Below are 20,598 nucleotides of genomic sequence, written 5' to 3'. Positions count from 1 at the left end.
AACAAATCTAGAAGCTCTTGTCATGCAGATTTTTCACTTGCTTGGTTAAAGTCACATTAAGGTATGTAATATTATTTGTGACTATTGTGAAGGGTGTCATTTCCCTAATTTCTTTTTCAGCTTGTTTATTCTTTGAGTATAGGAAGGCTACTGATTTGTTTGAGTTAAATCTATATCCAGCCACTTCACTAAAGTTGTTTATCAGGTTTAGGAGTTCTCTGGTGGAAGTTTTAGGGTTGCTTAGGTATACAATCATATGATCTTTACCAATCCTACATCCAATAGAGGACTAATATTCAATGTATACAAAGAACCCAAGAAGTTAGACTCCAGAGAGTCAAATAACCCTATTAAAAGTGGGGTACAGAGCTAAACAGGGAATTCTCAACTGAAGAAATGGCTCTGAAGCACCTAAAGAAATGTTCAGCATCCTTAGTTATCAGGGAAATGTAAATTAAAACAACACTGAGATTTCACCTCATACCAGTCAGAATGGTGGTGTGGCTAAGATGAAAAATTCAGGGGACAGCAGATGCTGGCGATGATATTGAAAAAGAGGAACACTTCTCCATTGCTGGTGGGATTGTAAGCTGGTAAAACCACTCTGGAAATCAGTTTGGCAGTTTCTCAGAAAATTAGACATAGTACTACCTGAGGACTCAGCTATATCACTCCTGGGCATATACCCAGAAGATGCTCCAACAGATAATAAGGACACATGCTCCATTATGTTCATAGCAGCCTTATTTATAACAGCCAGAAGCTGAAACAACCCAGATGTCCTTCAACGGAGCAATGGATACAGAAATTGTGGTATACATACACAATGGAATTCTACTAGTCAGCTATTAAAAACAATGAATTCATAAAATTCTTAGGCAAATGGATGGAACTAGAAAGTGTCATCCTGAGTGAAGTAACCCAATCATAAAAGAACACACATGGTATGCACTCACTAATAAGTGGATATTAGCCCAAAAGCTCAAAATAAACAAATTACAATTCACAGACCACAGGAAGCTCAAGAAGAAGGAAAACAGAAGTGGGACTGCTTTGGTTCCTCTGAGAAAGGGAACAAAATACTCACAGGAGCAATTATGGAGACAAAGTGTAGAGCAGAGGCTGAAAAAAAGGCCACCCAGAAAGAACCCTACCTGGGATTCATCCTAACCCTGACACCATTATGGGTGACAAGAAGTGCATTCCGAAAGGAGCCTGTTATGGTTGTCTCTGGAGGGCCTCTGCCAGAGCCTTACAGATACAGAGGCAGATGCTAGCAGCCAACCGTTGGACTGGGCATGGGGTTCCCAATCCCCAGTCCAGTTGGAGGCTGGACTGGAGGAGCCGAAGAGGTTTGCAGCTCCATGGGAAGAACACTGATGTCGGCCACCCAGATGCCCCAGGACTCTCAGGGACTAAACCATCAACCAAGGGGTACACATGGTTCCAGCCAAAAGTGTGTCAGAGGAATGCCTTGTCAGGCATTAGTGGGAAGAGAGGTCCTTGGTCCTGGGAAGGCTCAATAGATGCCCCAGCATAGGGAAATCGAGGGCAAGTAGGTGAGAGGGTGGAAGGGCATATACTTGGAGGCAGGGGGTGGAGGAGGGATTGGGGGTTTCCTGGGAGGAGGAAACCGGGAAAGGTTTTAGCATTTGAAATGTAAATGAAGAATATATTCAATTAAAAATTTTATTTAAAAAAAAAGGTTTTCTTAGTTTTCTCTCAATACAGATGTTCCTTAAGCCAATATCAACTATGAACTATTTCTTCTGGGTATGCTTGTTGATAAAAATAAGAACGAATATTGATTCAGACCACAGCTCTTTGAGGCTTGGTCTTCACATTGCCCAGTGTTATCAATACTATCTGTGCCTGCTTATGCAGTCGGCTTGATAATACACCAACTTCCTCTGGCTCCGTCAAATTACATAGAAAAAACTTAGCCAAATTGCTTGTGTGGAATAATTTTATTTCTGACGGATAGAAAATAAGAAAAAAATGAGATGTGTTTGTCTTTTCTTTTATCAAGGCTTTTAGTTCCTGTTCACATCAATTTTCTTGATGATTTAACAACATACTTTTAGTTATACCTATTTTAAATATGCAATCAGTTAAATGAAAAATATATTTATCGACTGTAAATCTTTCTGCCTTCTTCCACTGGCTAATGCAGCACCCTGAGCAGAGGGAGATAAAAAGGAGGCTGAGAACACTCCCGTGTTAGTGCCAGCTACACACAGAGAGAACCAGTGACCAGCAGGCGCCCAGTGTCCAGCTCACGAAACACCTGAGGTGTGGAGAGGAGAGCTGAGCCTCTGGCCCTTTACCCTTTAGAAACCTCAGATGAGTAGCCCTCTGGGAGTTTTCTTATAAGATCCTATAATTCAGATTTCTAAATACCTTCTGGTCAGTTAATGAAACTTGTTACATGATAAAATAGAAATAACGGCTTTTGCTTGAACCAGTTTTTTGATAAGTAAAAGTCTGTTGTTTGCACATGAGTCCATGTGAATTTTCCAGTCACCTTGAAATCCTGAAGCATTTTAGGTGACTGTATGAGAAACGCTTCTGTAGCTTGGTGGTCGCCTGGCCATAGCTGCAGACATCATTTCCTATCGGGGAAACAGCCCCATAATGCTGCCTAGAGCCCAGACAGAGCTCTAGGCTCAAATCCTGCTGGAAATCTCTGGGTTTAGACCTTCATCATTGTACAGAACATTGTCTTAATGAAGACTAACAAGGAAGCTTCGGTAGCCACATAACTGCTGGGCTCCAGTGGTTCTGAAATCGTGGGGCAGCTCGAGGCAGTTGTGAGGCTTTCTGTTTCAGACAAACAGCTGAGGGATAGCTTGGTTTAGTTCTTGACTACTCCAAACATGGATCCCCAGTTTGCTCTCAAGTTGAAAATTAAAGGAATTTAAATGTTCTACCAAGAGTTAGAGCAGGGAGATGTATGGGGGACAAAGGAGTGTTCTGTCATCAAGTCAATGTGAAAACACCCACAGAAGGCTTCCTTGAAGTTGAGGCTGAGCGTGGTATAACATAGGCTCAGCGAATTCTGCTGCAAGGACTAATTCAGCGTTATTAACCGAGTAGTTCCCACTCAGCAAGCCAGAAAAACAGCTTGAGGGGACACCATTAATATCTCACGGGACCCCAGAGTTCTAAGAAATACAATGTGGAAACACTGCCTTAAGGAATACATGCAGCTGAGTCTGTTTCATCTCAATACATCTGTCAGCATATCCTCGATTGCATCCAAAATTCAAAAACAAGCATAAAATGAGAAATATATGGAAAATGAAAAATATGCCACTTAAGAAAGTTGAAGCATGGTAGGTAGCAAAATAATTCAATATTTTGAAATACCATGCTTCAACTTTCTTACAGATAAGTTCAAATGCAAAGATGAACCTTGGTTAAGTATTACTTAAATGTTCAGTGACTTTTGGTTTTTGATTACCTGAATGTGGTGAGGGAGATGAGTGCACACGTGAGTACAGGTGCCTAACAGTCCAGAAGAGTCTGTCAGGGCTCCTGGAGCTGGAGGGACCCGGCATGGGTGCTGAGAACTAAATTCAGGTCCTCTGCAGAAAGCAGCGCCTGCTCGGAACTACTGGGCCATCTCTCCATCCACTGTTCAATGACCTTTAACACAGCTTTTCAGAGCATGTGCATAGAATTCCAACCTGCTTGGAGTGTATGAAGATTAACTATCGCCCTGACGTTTTTCCTATGTACCATATGTGAAGTTTAAATATAGAGATGCTGTATCGTTCCACAATGACGCTACAGATGTTACCATGCTACCCAAACTATTTACTCCAAAAACAAAACAAAACAAAATGTAACCAAAGTGCAGCCTCCATGCTGTGTAGAATCCCAGTTGTGCCAAGAGGACGGTTTCCACCAGACTGGAAACATCCTTTGGGAACCTGTGGTTCTGTCCCTACTGGGTTTTCTAGGTTAGCCCCTGTCTTTTTTAGCCTCTTACCTTTGAATTTAGTAGCATGGCTATGAGAAATGAAAGCCTAATTTAGAAGTGTCTGAGGTCACAGTTAGAAGCAGTCAGACACTGATGTCTGTACCTCCCTTGGCCCCCAGCACCTGTCACGATGCAGCTGTGTCACCGATTAAGCAACCTTCTTATATCATGCCACAGGGCTGTCCTTACATGCGTGTCTAGGCCCGTTCAGCACATGCTGACGCCATTGAGATTAGTCCAAGTGGCCTGGAAGTCCTTGATTCATAATTCAGAGATGCATTCCTCCAGTCCATTGGTGGGGGAGGGGTTAACTTTGAAGCCCTCTAAAATTCAGGGGCTCCAAAATGTTTGCCAGCATCCCGAAGATGGCACAGTCTATATCCCATTACCCACCCACTACCTCTACCCTGCCTCTAAGTCACAGTTTGCAACCCTAGCCATGCATTCATCTCTAGCTGGAACACTGTAAGGAATACTTATTTCCAGTCTCCTCCCTCCTGGTGAGAGTCTGATTCAACTGAGCTACAATTCATCCAGTGTTCTAATATGATTCCCACAGTATAGTAGTTCTCAGCCTTGGAAGCATCTCAGAATTATCTAGAGAGCTTTTAAAATTCCTGATGCCCAGACTGCACCCTAGATCAACTTAATGAGTCTTTGCGGATGGGATCTGGCATCAGTAATTTTTACAGGTCCCAGCTGAATACAATATCCAGCCAAGATTGAGAAATAGAAGAAGAAAAAATCTAGAGAGAGCAGCTCCTTCCACATGTCTAACATCCTCCTGCCTCTCTCCCTCGGGTCACTCTGGCCTTTGGTTCTCCTAACCCACAGGCTGCAGAGATCTTACACAGCTTAGCCTTAGGGAAAAGACCATCTGATCTGGACCAGTGCAGAAATGATAATAATGTAGAAATGGTCAGTGTGGAGCTGGAGAGATGGCTCTGTGGTTAAGAGCATGGACTGCTCTTGCAGAGACCTGAGTTCGGTTTTTAAAACCTGTATCCCGCAACTCACAACCTTCCTGTACCTCTCTGCCTTGAGGGGTTCTCAACACCTGTGCCCCCCACTAGACATCGGCACAGACACAGAATTAAAACTGAGAAAAAGATGAATGACTAGTTATTTTAAGTGAAGAAATGTTAAGAGAACATACTTGAGCTAATGAAACGAGTAGCGTTTAGTAAGTTTCAGACAATTGCCATAACTAAATAAAGATTATAATATGAAAAAAATAATATCGGAGTTTTCATAGAGTAGCCAGCATTTCTACTGCCCCCCAGCAATTTATTCACTTTTCATATTTTAAAGACTTGAAATTCCTTTAACAAGGGACCCCAGTCACCAGTTCTAGAAGATTCCAGCTTGTCAATCATGTCTAGGATTTTGTTTTGCATGTGTCTCCCAGGGTCCACAAGTGTGACATGATCTTGTCTTTTTTTAAAAAAGGCAGGTGTTACATTTATAATTTTGTTTATTTTGACAGTGTGTGTTGTTCTTTCACAAAAATTACTAAGAACTCTTTGGGACACAAGCACATTTATACTCCCGGCATTCAAAGGTGCTGTGTGTGCTTGGGGTGGGGGGAGTGAGTACTATAGAGACTAGAGCAGACAGAAACCCATCCAAAGAATTGTTGACAATTGAGTTGCTGGAGACTCTGTGGCCAAAGTCAAATCCAACAATGCTGTGTTTATTTGTGTTCTGCCAACTGGGAGGCCACATCCCATCACAGCCTACCAGTCCAAAAGAGGATGTTGCCAAGCCATTGGCCAACTCTCAGAACAAATAACCCTTTCTTCCTATGTGACAAACAATGCCCAAAAGGGCAGATGAGCTCCTCCAGAAGTAGGGGCTCTGGTCATCAAGGAGCTCTCCAGAAGCATGGATGGTGTTAACTGTTTTGGGAACACAATATTGTAGTTACTGAGTACAAACAAAGCAGGAAGATTATCCTGAGGGGCTGGGTCCTCCATCCCACATCTGTCTCCTACTGCTGCCATCTCTCACTCAGCACCTCAGCTCCCAGCTAAACAGCAGCGGTATTCTTGTCAGGTGTGGAGTGATTGCCTCTGTCTGCTGATGAGCTGGCCGCTCCAATAATCGTCTAAATCCAGCCTCTCGCCTGGTCTCCAAGGGGACAGTCCGTACAACAGAAGCACTTGAAGCATTGACCATCCATTCCCTGTCCCTCCATGATGCTGCCTACCAGTGCTCTCCTTGTATACGAACTTCTCCTGCATCTCCTGCATCTCCTGCATCTCTTCTTGTTATATCCCAGTTTTGTCGGTAGAGCTGAATGAAAATGAGTGGCACCAGAGAGAAGAGAGAGGAGAGCCATTCCCCTCTGGCTGCCCTCAAGAGTTGAAACTCTTCTTCTACTTCTCTCGGCTCCTCCTGAATTTCCAAATCCTTGGTGGACTGTTTGGAGGATTTAGTTTGTTTGCTTTCTTTTTACTATACAATTTACTTATTCTGAGCTACACTTGATGCTTTCTGCAAGATAATCTAGCATGGAGGAGACTAAAGCAAGGGCTCCAACCACCATAGTACCTGAAGTGAAGTTCCAATTCCCCTGAAAATTTGAGGCTCCAGCACTAACACCAGCCCAGCACTCCCCTGTCTATTCTTTTCTCCTCTCGGTCCACCCAGCCCAGCCCAACACCTTGGAAGCACATTATACACATAGATCTTTCACCTGTTTCTTAAATGTCCAAATCTACCAGTGTTTTATAAAGCATGTTCCCAGGAGGTTAGTATGTGCTTCAGTGGGTAGCAGGTGTGCCTTCCTTCATGTGTATGACCCCAGGGGTCCGTGCTGTACTGGGGAAGCAGCCTGCCAAGTCTCATCCATACCCTCAGGTCGTTTTCCTTTCACTCAAACAAAAGCCATGAGAGAGGCTGACAGGAAGAAAACAATGTCATTGACAAGAAAAAAAAGCAATGCCATTGTAAAGGGCCTCCAGAGGAGTTCCAGGACGTGCTTAAAAGTGGAAGGCGTCAGAACCACCCTGAGCTTTAGTGATTCCATTTCTCATGCTGTTTGGTTACTGTGACCAAGTTCTTCTGGGCGCACTGTTTGGACCTGGATTCCCTGACTCAGTAGCTCCAACCTCACATACATCTATCTGCTTATGCTCACTCTTCAACTGAGCAAGTCTGTCTCAACTAACAGGCAGTAGTTATCAGAATTTTCTCCTAATAAGTTATTCTTTATTTTTCTCACTCTTGGATTTTCTACACACAGAAGAACCTTCACGTCAGTCTAACTTAGAAGAAACCTTATCTTGTCTTTTCAGTAGAATGGCAGGACAATGGTAGCTAGTTTACCTGAGAGATTCTCACGAGGGTTTTCTCTCCTGGAGATTGTACTATACCAAGAAAGTATATAAATCTAGACTATTAAAAGGCCTATAAGAAACTTATTTGCATAAACGATGTCAAGAGTACAAGGCACTCTGATATTCCAACACCATGATTTAGGGTGAGACTTTTGACTTTCTTATTACTATAGAGTTTGCTTCAGGGGAAAGGGGGTTTGCCAAACAGGCTTTAGGGCTTCTCAGGTTTAGCATTAAACCATGTTTCAAATTATAAAGTGATTTTACCAGTTTGTAAATGTGTACAAATACCTGAAATTCATGAGCTCCAGGAATTGAACAATAATAAAATTGTGTTCAAATAATAAAATTGAACAATATTGTGAACAAAATAAAATTCACAATAATCATAGTACTCATTTCCACTGAATGTTCCCACCCATTATTTTTTTTTACCTTTTTTATGAGTTTGAAAAATGCATCCATGTTTACAAGTTGAAGGTTAGGAACACTATGGAAGTGCCCTAAAGTCACTAACAGACAGGAACGGGACACATGCTGTATCTGCCCCCAGGATTCTTTTATCCTCAGTAAGGCTCACTGATTTTCAAATCAAATGAAAAGGCCACAGAAGTGGCTATCAGCAAATCCTCCATTTTGAGCTGAATCCTATAGGCTCAGTCCTCCTGAGCAGGTGTGTTTCTTTACTCAGTTCATATGAGTTGTGGCTGAAATGAAGGTCCCTCGTTTTCATTTGGGAAACAGAGTCACCAAACTCTTATTTATTGATCAGTGAGTTTAGAGCCCAAAAGGTATTTCCAGAACAGATAAGAACAACTTGGGGTGGCCCTGTCACAGACACCCAGCTATACTATTGGCTTCCTGTACGCTTCTCCAACTATACTGCCACATGAACTATCAAACATACAGTGGCAATGCCACCCATGTGTTATTAGTGCTAACAAACTTATTTCCACGTGTGGGTTTTAAATACCTAGGGTAAATGTTGAGTGTGTGTTTTATGCCATTGAATTTAGTACTACTGAGATTAATTACTAATCGTAACCATCACATGAAAACCCAAGCCCTGGCATTTTGAGGTATGAGAGCAACTGGGTCTTGAGGAGAAAGTGGGGGGCTCCAGGTGAAAGGCACAACCTGTTTTCCAACTCAGCTCTGCTTCCTCAGATTTATGTTCCTCTTGAATTAGCAACAGAGACCTTACATGATAGAGACTCTTGATAAAGAAACTGCTAGACATGTCTGTTACCTACTGGGTGGGGAGTTAAAGAATCTGATACAAACTCATTAGACTAAAGATCCCTTTAGTCTCCCAGACTCCCTTCTGTTTTAGAAGCACACAGTTGATGGTGCTCAGAAAGTAGATTCTTAACCCATTAGTACCATGGCAGAGTCAATTCAAAGGCAACACCCTCTGCTCCTCAGACTATGACTGGTAGTTTGGTGAACACCTACTGAGAACACCGCAAACTGCTATTGGGCTTTGCTAGGAAAATAACCCCACATCAGCCTGAGTACTCACTGGTGTGTTTTCTTACCGAAGAGTGGTTTGGATTTAAGACACAGAGTATTTTCCAACCATATCAATTCCAACCATAAGGTGAGTACAAACCATTACCGGAGAAATTTTAGGGATTTAGTGCAGAAATCCCAAGGCAGAAAAATTAGGACTTGATATATATTACACTGAGCTTTGCCCCCACAAGAAAGGAGACCATGGCACCAGAAGGTGAACCTTAGACAAACCACAAGGAGCTGAGCAGGGCCGTGGTAAAGGCATCACTTACTGTAGCTGTTCTTCATCTCCTGGGTCCCTTTCACTTTGCCTCGCTTGTCAATCCTCAGGTACCACTGGGTGCGACAGAACAGTCTTCTCACCCTTATATCCCCTCCTTCCATGTAGTCATAACTTCTGGTGTGTCGCTCAGGGCTAGAACAGTTCACACTCGTAGCCGTTTGCTCCGGACTCATGTCATTGCAAGCTAGAGATATAGTGCCCACTAGACAGACGAGGTGGAAGCATGATCTGTAGAGCAGAGTTGGCAGGATCCGTGTCAGTATCCATTTGCGCATTATAGTGTAGTGCCCCGGGCGTTCATGAATAACATAATGAGAACTGAATCTTGCGTTGATTGCTACTCCTAGGTCATCGGCCTCCTCCTATCTGTGAACTGGAGATTGATTTGAGAAAAAGTTGTTGCTCTTTCCAAACTGTTAACCTTATCTTTTAGCTTCTGATCCCAATAACAGGATTCCTCCTTCAGGAGCACAGCTGGTAGGTATATCCTTATAGAAACAGGTGACGGCAAAGCCGGTTGCTGCAGTGTGTTTGCTCCTTGACTTCTGTTCAAAATGAGAGATTAGGAATGGGGAGGGGAGAAGAGAGGGAGATAAAAAAATGTATGTATAAATTTCAGTAGGTAAATAGTCTAACATCTCTGCACATAGATTCAGAAAAGCTATGCATTAGTGAAGAAACATCACAAGAGACCCACACCATTCATTCCAGTTGCTATCGTGTTTGGAAAGACCGTATACTCACAGCTATTGCGTTCAATCAAGTTTTACAGCCGCTATCGACAAAGTTGAAGCACTCTCCCTGGAATTCATTAGTATACGCTTTTCCATTTGTGCTTCATAATTATTTTCCCTTAAACTGCCCAGATTTTTCAAGTTAAGTGTCATGATTGCCCTGGAGATCTTCAAGCGTCTCTTTCCATACGTATGTACTACAGCACAATTTCTGTAGATATTTACACAGCTCAAAAGTCTTCCCCCCCCCCCCCCCCGTACAATAACCACAGAAAGAGAAAATCTTTCAGAAAAGATTCAGCATTGTTTTAAAGACAAATAACAGTAACTTACTTGTTCTGTTTGGAACAGCTGGGGACACAAGAGTTCCGTGTCTGCTGTCTGCCTCGTGCAACTTGAGCCTCTCTACTGTAGCTACAAACTATTTCTCAGCTGAGAAATCCTCCAGCAGAATCATAATTGTTTCCATAAATCAACAGGCAAAAGGATTTTCTCCGTGTGTGAGCGCGTGCGCTTGTGTGAGTGCGTGGAGCCTTTTATTCAGAGATTTTCAATAAATACCTTTGCTGACCTCATTGGAAGCAATTAAAACTTAACCAGTGAGCTGTTCGTTGTCTAAAACAGCAGGACTAGAAGGAGGCTTGTGTACTGTTGAGTGGTCATAAGGGGGAGCTATGGACACGGCTTCAGTTTAAATCCACAAGTGGGCATTCCCTCTCTGGAAACAAATCTCTGATTCTCAAGCAGTTACAAAGAGAAAGGGAAATGTTAGACCTTTTAAACTCAGAAGTTGTACAGTCTGTGAAAACCCTTTCTAGAACATATATAAGGAAGGGCTTTTTAATAGTTAGACAATCTTTACACTACACTGGGACAAGGAGATTGTTAAGTGAGGGTATGTTGTTAGTCGTTCATATTCAGAGCACCTGAGCAACCCAAGGCTCGGGCTGAAAGCAGGTATTCCTAGGCAAGAACTTATCTTTTCACAGACATTGCACCATGCGTATGAATCTTTGGGCTAAGAAGCGCTGGCTTCTTATTGGATTGGGATTCTAACAAACAGTGTGGCCTTGGACTGGTCACTTATTTCCCGATGGCTCAGCTGCTGCTTCAGGTGTCACACCAATGGACATGCCTCATCAGACAGGACTGGGCTGCCACTTTAGTGTCCCGTCTTATGAATTATTTCAACGGATGGTCCACAGAAGCAAAGGGCACATGATTTGCAAAACTATCATTCTTTTAGAAAAATGGTTTCACCTTGGTGTTTGCCGTGTGCCTCCCTGAGAACAATAGCATAAAAAACTGATAAATTTAGGAATTAGAAGGCCAATAGCTAATGGATATAGGAGAGTCCTTATGCTTTCCAAAATGAGTTTGTGTCTATCCTGTGCTGAGCAAGATTGTGACTGCATTTTACATTTAGTATGAAGCCATTGTATCACCAATCTAAATGAATATTTAAGAATGCATACATTAGAATTCTCTTTTCATGTACCTGCAACACACACATATATACACACACACACACACAATCTCACACAAGTACACACACACACACAAACTTCGCACTTAACATACACTACCACCAGGTGGTGCAGGTAGACCAAATAGAGACAGAACTAAATAGAGTCATTTGGACAGAGTCAGCAACACACCATATTTCAAACAAGCACAGTTGTCTTCAACTCATGAACTATCGAAACACCAGGTTTTCAAAGTAGAGGAGAGTGTGCTGTTCTATAACTGTATCTATTTAAACCCAGAGAGCTCAGAACATCCCATGATTTTTCTTCCAAGGAGGAAGGACAGAAGGTATGATGATGCTCTTAATGATATCCCGCAGTCCAGGGGGTATTAGTAATGAGCAGATTCAGAATTCTTATGAGTTGACGTCCTGTCTAGAGAAATGGAGGTTATGCAGTCAGTTTTCAGTGCCTGCTACAGAATGCTCAGTCTCTCTTTACAACGTGCAGAGGAGGGAGTGCCCATGATGTTGAAAACGAGGTATAAAATAGCTATCTGAGTAATGCCACTGAGTAGGTTACAGTCAGGCAGGAAATTGTATCAGTTTAAATTCCCTTTTTAAGTTATTGATTACTTTCCAGTGATGGGCCCAAGGTGGGGTGGGGAATTTCATTCCTGTCCTTGAGACCCTTACTCATTAGAAATGGGCTAGAGGCTAGAGGCTCAGTTATCTGTAAGAAAGCTGCTCTCTTTGTCTTTTTGAGTTACACGGTGGCAGACATCTTCTGCCCTTTCTGTAAAACACAAGCAGGATGGAGAAACAGAGTTCTCTGTTTTTTACTTTTTCCGGAAAAAGGTAGCTCCATCCTTAGTTGAAAATATCTCCACCTTGTGCATTTTAAATCCATAAGAAAAAGTTCTGCATCTATTCTTCAAATATTGACTTTTAAAGATTAATGTTATCATCTGAAAAGCTTCAAATACAAGTGGTAGCTCGCCAGGTGGTGGTAGCACATGCCTTTAATCCCGGCACTTGGGAGGCAGAGGCAGGTGGATTTCTGAGTTCGAGGCCAGCCTGGTCTACAGAATGAGTTCCAGGACAGCCAGGGCTATACAGAGAAACCCTGTCTCGGAAAAAACAACAACAACAACAAAAAAACAAAAACAACAAAACAAAACAAACAAGTGGTAGCTCAGAAAAGAAAAAATGGTATCTCATACTTGCCCCTGGTGCTTTGGGAATTTGTATTTAAAATACACTATTTGTATTTAAAAATAGAAAAAAGTAAAGGTATTTAAAATGCATTTGCATTGAAAATTGTCGAAAAATTCATAGAACTTCTTTCGTGCAGTCAGCTGCTGTATGAACTTCCTAACTTTTCCTAAGCAATCTTCATTACAGCCTTCATTCTGTGGAGAGACAAATGATAGAAACTTGGACTTACACAATTTTATATTTCAATTTCCATTTTCACTGTGTTTAAACACAAAAGCTATACACATATATACAAGAGAATTTTATACCCTGCTCTTTTACATACAAAGAAGTATTCACACACACACACACACACACACACACACACACACACAGTTATACATGTTGCTTTTATTTTCACTTAGTAAAAATATGAAATTTTCTATCTCAGCACTTAGAAAGCTCACTCACTTTCTACACCACATACTATTGCATTGAGTGTGTATATCCCAATGTGCATAGCCAACCTCTATGAATATTTCATTTTTACCCATGTTTTTACTATGGAAATATTATAATAAATGCAGTTATAAATATGTCATTTATGGTATACAAATATACCTGTAGGGCTATTTTCCAAAAACTGTCTAGACATCGGTCCTCTGGTTCCAGGTAGGATACAGACTCTTGATATTGGGACAAGGTTGATTTCTACTTATAAAAATGATGGTGTATATGTTGTGCCTTACATCTGACACTGTTCCAAACTATCCTGTCCACATTACTACAACTAGCCCCACACTAGATTTGTCTTCATTATTTCCTGTGTGGTTTCAATACACAAATTCAGCTTTGACTCTGGATCATACTGTGCAACCAGTCTTACTTATCATCTTGAACCATCCATTGAACAAATATTTATCCAATAACTATGTGCTGCCAGACACTGGGTTAGCCCTCTGAAGACACAATGGTGAGTATTTTGGAATTGATTCCTGCCTTTGCAAAGCGTGCATTCCAGTAAGAGCACAGCATAAACAGGGATCTGGGGATGCTATGGAACAGGAAAGCCAAGATCTTAGATTCCAAGAACTGAAGGCCCATGCTAATGGTCACAAGCAAGAGACCAAGCAAAGAGAGAGGCGTGCAGCTGGCAGCTGGGACTTGACGTGAGGAAATGGGTAAACTGCAGAAGAAACTTAGGTTCCTTTAAAAAGAATAGGACACAGGAAGACAAACCTGTCTTTCCAAACATGATGGACCTGGTCAAAGATAGTCACTTAAACTCAGAAGGAAAACCACGATGGAGCAATCCCTGAGGCCCTTCATCCTATAAACAGCTCATTTGTTTTTGGCACAATGCTGTAACATCTAAACACCAACTGCACGTAAGATGTAAAGTGAGTCATGTGTTCAGCACTGCAGTGTGCCTGTGACTCAACTTGTAAATATCTCAGTATACAAATGCCATTTGAGTCTTTCTATCCCTGAGTCTGTAACAAAATGGTTTCGTTTAATTATATATATATATGACTCGTTGAAATACTAATCTAACTTTAAAATTCTTCAAACTATGTTATGAATTTACTAAATTGTAGTCTTATGATTATAGCAGATGGCAGAAAAGAGAAAAGTGATTGGAATGGGTCACAGAAAGTCTTTGGAAAGAGACATTATGTAAGCCAGGATCTGAGCAGTAAGAAGAAACCAGAAGCCAGAGCGTGCTAGATGAAAGTTTAAAAAAAAAAAACAAACAAACAAACCAAAGTTCTGAGGTGAAAGTAAGCTTATTGTGTCCTGGAAATGGAATACAATGCACCACAGTGAGTAAGAAGGAAGTTCTGTGGTGAAACCAACAATGGCTTTGAGATTTGTCCCTACCTGTTACAGCTTCTAACCGTATGAGTGTGAGACACCATTCTGAAACCCTCATGAGATGTGCCTTTTGGTCATCTGGAAAATGACTAAAATGTAAGTCACCCACTGTGGTGACCATGGTTGAAAACCCACTCAGAGATCACTCCTCGCACTAGGATTGTAGCAGCAGGGATGGAAACAGGGGTACACATGCTGGAAGCAGAGTTGGGTGGTGGCTCATGCAAGAGGAAGAGCGGGTCCAGAGGAAGATGGTATGAGGAAGGCTGTAGCCCAAATCCAAATCCAGTGTAAATGCCCCTCTCTACACTGACAGTGAACTTTTGACTTCCTTAAAATGAGCGGGTTACACACGAGTGTGGAAAGTGAAAGCAGAAACACATTTTAACACTATCTGGCAGTATTTAGTACAAAAGGAAAAAACTGTTCCTGTGTTGCGTTATGCATTTTGTTTAAAATGTTAAGAGTGAGGCCTTAGTGATGGTTCTGTGGGTAAAGGGCTACCTGCAGTGGTGTGAAGACCTGGTCTCAGATCCCTGTCAAGTAAGGCAGAAAAAGACAGTAACCACACGCTGGTGTGGATACGGGAGGATCCCGGGAGCTTGCTGCCAGCTAGTCTAGCAAAAATGGCTTCTTCAACCTCAGGTTCAAGAAAAGAAGACCCTGTCTCAAAAATAAGGTTGACAGTGATAAAGGACAATACTGCATCCTCTGTCTCCACACACACAGGGGCAACAGGCATGTACAACCACTCAGCACACACACACACACACACACACACACACACACTCACACAGGCACTCCTCACACACACTACATTAAAACCAGTCTTCCCTCGTTTTAATAATTGAGAATACCTCTGATGACAAGAGCATGGTAGGTCCTGATGTGAAAGCAAATGGAATATATGAGCAGCCCAGATGATGTTATATGGCTTTAATATAGGAGACTGAAATTGTATAGTCCTTTGATTTGAAGCCATTACTGAGTCTTGGAGCTGTCATCAGATGTCGAGTGACTGCTCAGCTCAATCCTGTGATACTGAAAGTCAAATTCCTTTACCAAAAAAAAAAAAAGTTGGAATTTTAAAGAAATGCCTAATATCCTCTGGTCATTTTTCCTAAAATAAACATGCTTTTATTTTTACAGTTCCTTCCAAATAAATATATTCATCGAGAAACAAAATAGTAAAATAATACATATAAACATGCAAAACCAAAATAGGTCACACAATGAAAAGAACGTGATTTTTTTAAAAAGCTAAAGAACCTTCTCCATCTAATGCTAAAACATGGCTCGCTTGAAAAAAAAAATCATTTTATGTGAACCAGAGCGAAGCCAGCCTGACCGAGGCAGTAGAAAGTGCGGGCCGCACATGGCCGCTGCCCATTCCCCAGCCTGACTGAGTTTGTTGGCATACAGAATTATAGAATATTTCAAAAGAAATGGGGCTAGAGAGAAAGCTCAGTAGCACATATTATTCATGCAAAGGGCTGGAGCTCAATTCCCAGCACGCACATCAAGGAGCTTACCACCAGCTGTAACTCTACCCTCAGGAGATCCAGCACCTTCTTCTGGCCTCGGACAACACATACATACACGCACAGATGCACATGCCGCCCACTTCACGCATGCACACACGCATGCACGTGCGTACACACACACACACATACACACACACACACACGTAATTAAAGCATACAGACATACATGCACGTACATACTTAAAAGTAAAATAAATATTTTTAAGTTATTATTATACATATATGGTTGTTTTGCCTGCATGTATGTCTGTGTACCACATATTTTCCCAGTGCCTATGGAGACCATGGGTGTTGAATCTTCTAGAACTTGAGTTACAGATGTTTGTGAGCAGCCATGTGGGTTCTGAGGGTCTAATCCAGGTCCTCTGGAAGGACTCTTACCTGCTGAACCATCTCTTCAGCCCCCAAAAGAGGTAAAGTAATTCTTTTTTTTTTTTAAGGACTGCTATTCACTAATGCCAAGCTCTATACATATAGTCAATTATAGTAGATCATACTTAACCGAATCTATAAAAGAATGCGTTCAATTTATAGCATAGATGCAAAACTACTAAAAGATGTTTGAAAATTGATTTCCTTCTTAGACAGTTTTAAATTTCCTATGGCAAAGGGTACATTATATTACTTTGCATAACCTTGGAAACATCAACAAAGCAAAAGACAAATTTCAACCCAAACTCAATTTGAATGGTAACAAATGCCAAACTGAGAAACTCTTTTTTCTTATTATTTAAAAAATAATGTTTTCATTTGTGCTTTTATTTTCATTCAATTCTTAAAAGTTTCTAATTTACTTCTTGGTTTCTGTCTTGACCCAGTTTTCATTCAGCAGTGAGTGACTCCACTGGCACGGGTTTGAAAGCTTTCTGCTGTTCCTACTGTGATACTCAGCCTTCCTCCACGGCACTCATACAGGCTGCAGGAGTTAATTTAATTTTCTCCAATCTGCTGAGATTCACCTTGTGTCCTAATACATGCCCAGTTTTGGAGAAATGCCATGAGTTACAGAGGAGAAAAGGGTATTCTTTATTGTTTGGGTGAAATATTTTGTAGATGTCTGTCGTGTCCGTTTGGTTTATAGTGTTCTGTAGCTCCAGCATTTTCTCAGGATCACCTGGCTGTTGGCTAGAGCAGGGTACTGAAGTCACCCACTATCACTGAGGTAGAGTTGGTTTGTGATGTTAGTTGTAGTAGGATTTCTTTTATGGATTTGTGTGCCTTAGTGTTTGATGTATAAATGTTTTGTATAGTAACATCCTCTTGGTGAATGTTTCCTTTAATGATTATTTGGTGTCCTCTTATATATTGTGCTTAATTTTGGCTTGAAGCCTATTTTTTCAAATATTAAAGTAGCTACTTGCTTCTTGGGTCCGTTTATTGTAATATATTTCTATCCTTTTACCCCAAGTTGGTGTCTGTCTTTGATGGTGAGTTGTCCTTCTTGGTTGCAAGGGAAAGATGGATCCTGATTTCTAATCCAATCTGTTACTCTCTTTCTATTGTGGTTCTGAGACCATTCATACTAAGAGTTATTGATGAGCAATATTTGTTGATTTCTATTATTTTGTTGTATGTGTCCCTCTCCCTTTTGATGAACTGCTCTGGGATTGTTTATTTCTTGTGTCCTATTGGGTGTAAACCTATTCAGACTGAAGTTTTCCTTTTGATGCCTTCTGTAGTGCTAGATTGGTGGACATTAATTTGTTTTCATTAAGTGTTTTCTTTTCTCTACCAATTGTGGTTAATAGTTTTGCTGGGTGTGGGAGTCTGAGCTGGCATCTGTGGTCCCTTAGAGCTTGTAGAGCATCTATCCAGACGCTCTCGGCTTTCAGAATCTCCACTGAAAACATATTATTATAATGGGCCTGCATTTAAAAATGACTTGGTCTTTTTCACTGGCAGATTTTATATCCTTTTTTGTTCTGTATATTTAGCATCTTGACTGTTGTGCACCACAGGGGATTTCTTCTCTAGTCCTGTTGGTGCTCTGCATGCTTCCTGTACCTTTGTAGGCGCCTCCTTCTTCAAATTGGAGTAATTATCTTCTACCACTTTGTTTTAAATATTTTCTGTGTCTTTGATCTGGGTTTTGTTGTCTTCCTCAGTGTTTTTGTAGATTTGGTCTTTTCATGGTTTCCCACATTTCCTGGATGTTTCGTGCCTGAATACTTTTAGAATTGGCTTCTTCTTTGACTGAGCTATCCATTACTTCTATCTTACTTATCTTCAAGACTGGAATGCTCTCCTCTGTGTCTTCTGGTCTGTTCAGGAGGCTTACCTCTAGGGAGTTTGTTGACTTTTTTACTTCCAGCTTTATTTCAGCCTGGGTTTTCTTTAGTGATTCCATTTCTTTGTTAAATTCTATTTCTGTGAATTATTTTCATTATTTCACTCGACTGTTTGTGTTTTCATGATCTTCACTAAGGCATTTATTCTGATCCTCATTAAGGACCTTCTACATATATTCACAATTGCTATTTCAAAGTCCTTGGCTGGTGCTCCAGCTGAATTGCTTTTCTCAGATCCTTTTGCAGTTGGGCTGCTGGCTTCTGGAGGAGGCATATTGTCTTGGTTATTCATGTTTGTGTTTTTGCAGTAAGATCTAGGCATCTGGAATTATGATATTTGAGGTGTTTCTTGGTGTGGATATCTGATCTTGTCTTTGTTGGGTGAGTGCTGTTGTTTTGTTGTTGTTGCTGTTATCCACTCTGGATGCTAACCAAGTATGGGTGTTACAAGGTACCTGATTACCAACCTAGTTTAAACAATGTAAGTCCCTGATAGAGAGGAGTTCTAGGGTCTGGAAGAGTCACAAAGAAATGGAGATGGGATGGAAGAAAAGGCTGAAATGGACCCAAACCAAAAGACATGAAACTTTAGTGTATTTTAAGTGCTTTAAAATGAAACCTTTAAGGTAATATCAATCATGTTATTAGTGCCTTGGATCAGTAAAATCCAAGTCAATAATTCTAGTTTTTGATATAACTAAAGAGTTAAGTTACAGACTAAGTAAAGTGATCTTCCCTTGTTTTCCTCACACTTCCCCTCCTTATATTCCATTTTACTCCACTCAGCAAGCTGATCTATCCTGATATAGTTTATTTCTAAAGCAAACATCAAATATACAAAACAAGTAACAGACTCAAAAATATCAAAATATCACTGTTGTTATTTTTCTTCAAAAAAGTAATTATTCAGAGATTAACATACAATATATAAAATGTCTGAGCTACTTTACCATTATCTACAACATTTCATATTTGGACTTTACTAAGTCCAAATATGAAAGTTTTATTGAGTTCTCATGCCTTAGACTTAGTTTGTGTCTTCTAAACTGAGAGACTATCTCTTTTTTCTGTTTTCTATTCCCTTGATATTCTAGCTATAATTTAAGTTCTGACACATATTTGTGATACCAAATGCTTACAGAGGCTAGCAGTCTTCGTTGTTATTGCTCAGCAAGTTACCTCCTCCTTCCCTCTGCATTTTAAAATTCTCCTCTCTCTCTCTCTCTCTCTCTCTCTCTCTCTCTCTCTCTCTCTCTCTCTCTCTCTCTCTCTCCTATGCACGCACGTGCGCGTGCGTGCGCGCACATACACACACATATGCACACACACCACATGCATGTGTATATCATATCCATACTTTTCAGGGTTTTAGGGACCACCTTAGGTTATTCCTATATTCTTAGAATAGTCCTCTATTCTTATATTCCTAATTTTATAATTTATCTTTTTTCAGCCTTTTTGAAAAAAGTCTGTTTTCTATTATAATCAATATTCCTCTAAGAACAACTGCATATTATAGAAGGCAAACAATTCTCAAATAATAACCCATAATGATGCAACTTCTGGTAATTTAGTCCTTTATCCAGAATTTTAAAGAGTTGTTTGTGTAGTGTAACTTGGAGAATTGTTTTTTTGTTTGTTTGTTCCATGGTAAGAGAAAAGTTTATGGAAGGAAGGTTGGTGTGGGTCATCGTTTAATGCAAGTTGACACGTGAAAACCTGTCTCACCATGAGAAGCTTGAAAACTAAACATGGAGAATGAGTCACTCCAAACAACAGTCCCTCTCTGAGAGGCCTAAACTGGACAACACACGCAAAGCACTGTGGGAATGAGGAGACAGCAAAGATCACGGACTGGAAAAAAAAAGTTAAAAATAAAATTGAAAAGTTGTCAAGAACTACTGGCAAAGGGAGAAGATGCGTGCATCATCTTCTCCTAAGGAATGGGTTGGCTGTGAAAAAGCCTCCTAGCAAATAAAGCCCAGCCAGACATTTCCACATTTGAATAACTGTTCATAATTTATGGGACAGGAGCAAATTACTTAGCTTCTTTGTATCTGTCATCGATAAAAAGAATAATAAACTACTTATTTACCATTGAAGAAATCTAAAAAGTCCGGGACTAGGTCTGAAAACCAGAACCCACGTGAAGCACAAGCACTCACAGGATAGGTAGCTCGTTCTAAGGCAGCAGCCGAGGGCCACTGACCTAGAACCACCGGGGCAGGGAGCTTGGGAGGAGAGTCAACAAGGTGAGAGACAGCCTCAGTAAACCTAGTAAAGAGAGAAAACCAAAGTGAATGAGTAAGAAACAGGAGATGACTCTAACACATGTCTTGTTTCTGCATATTTATAGAGCAATGAATTCATG

General features: G+C 40.9%; 2 protein-coding genes across 2 annotated transcripts in view; one reads left to right on the top strand and one right to left on the bottom strand.

Annotated features, from left to right (window-relative positions):
- Fgf7 (fibroblast growth factor 7) overlaps positions 1–10,453 on the bottom strand; it is a 63,368-nt gene extending 52,915 nt beyond the window's left edge. The window contains exons 1-2 of the mRNA XM_052183494.1: positions 10,192–10,453; positions 9,114–9,669 (exon numbers count right to left, since the gene is read on the bottom strand). Coding sequence (XP_052039454.1) covers positions 9,114–9,399 — 286 coding nt within the window. The 5' untranslated portion in view covers positions 9,400–9,669; positions 10,192–10,453. The remainder of the gene's footprint in view (positions 1–9,113; positions 9,670–10,191) is intronic.
- The window catches only part of Fam227b (family with sequence similarity 227 member B), a 155,868-nt gene that overhangs the window by 98,535 nt on the left and 36,735 nt on the right, over positions 1–20,598 (top strand).

The sequence above is a fragment of the Apodemus sylvaticus genome, chromosome 5, assembly GCF_947179515.1.
Source record: "Apodemus sylvaticus chromosome 5, mApoSyl1.1, whole genome shotgun sequence".
In the NCBI taxonomy this organism is placed as follows: domain Eukaryota; kingdom Metazoa; phylum Chordata; class Mammalia; order Rodentia; family Muridae; genus Apodemus; species Apodemus sylvaticus.
The sequence above is the reverse complement of the archived record's forward strand: the minus strand, read 5'-3'. Positions and strand labels throughout refer to the sequence as shown.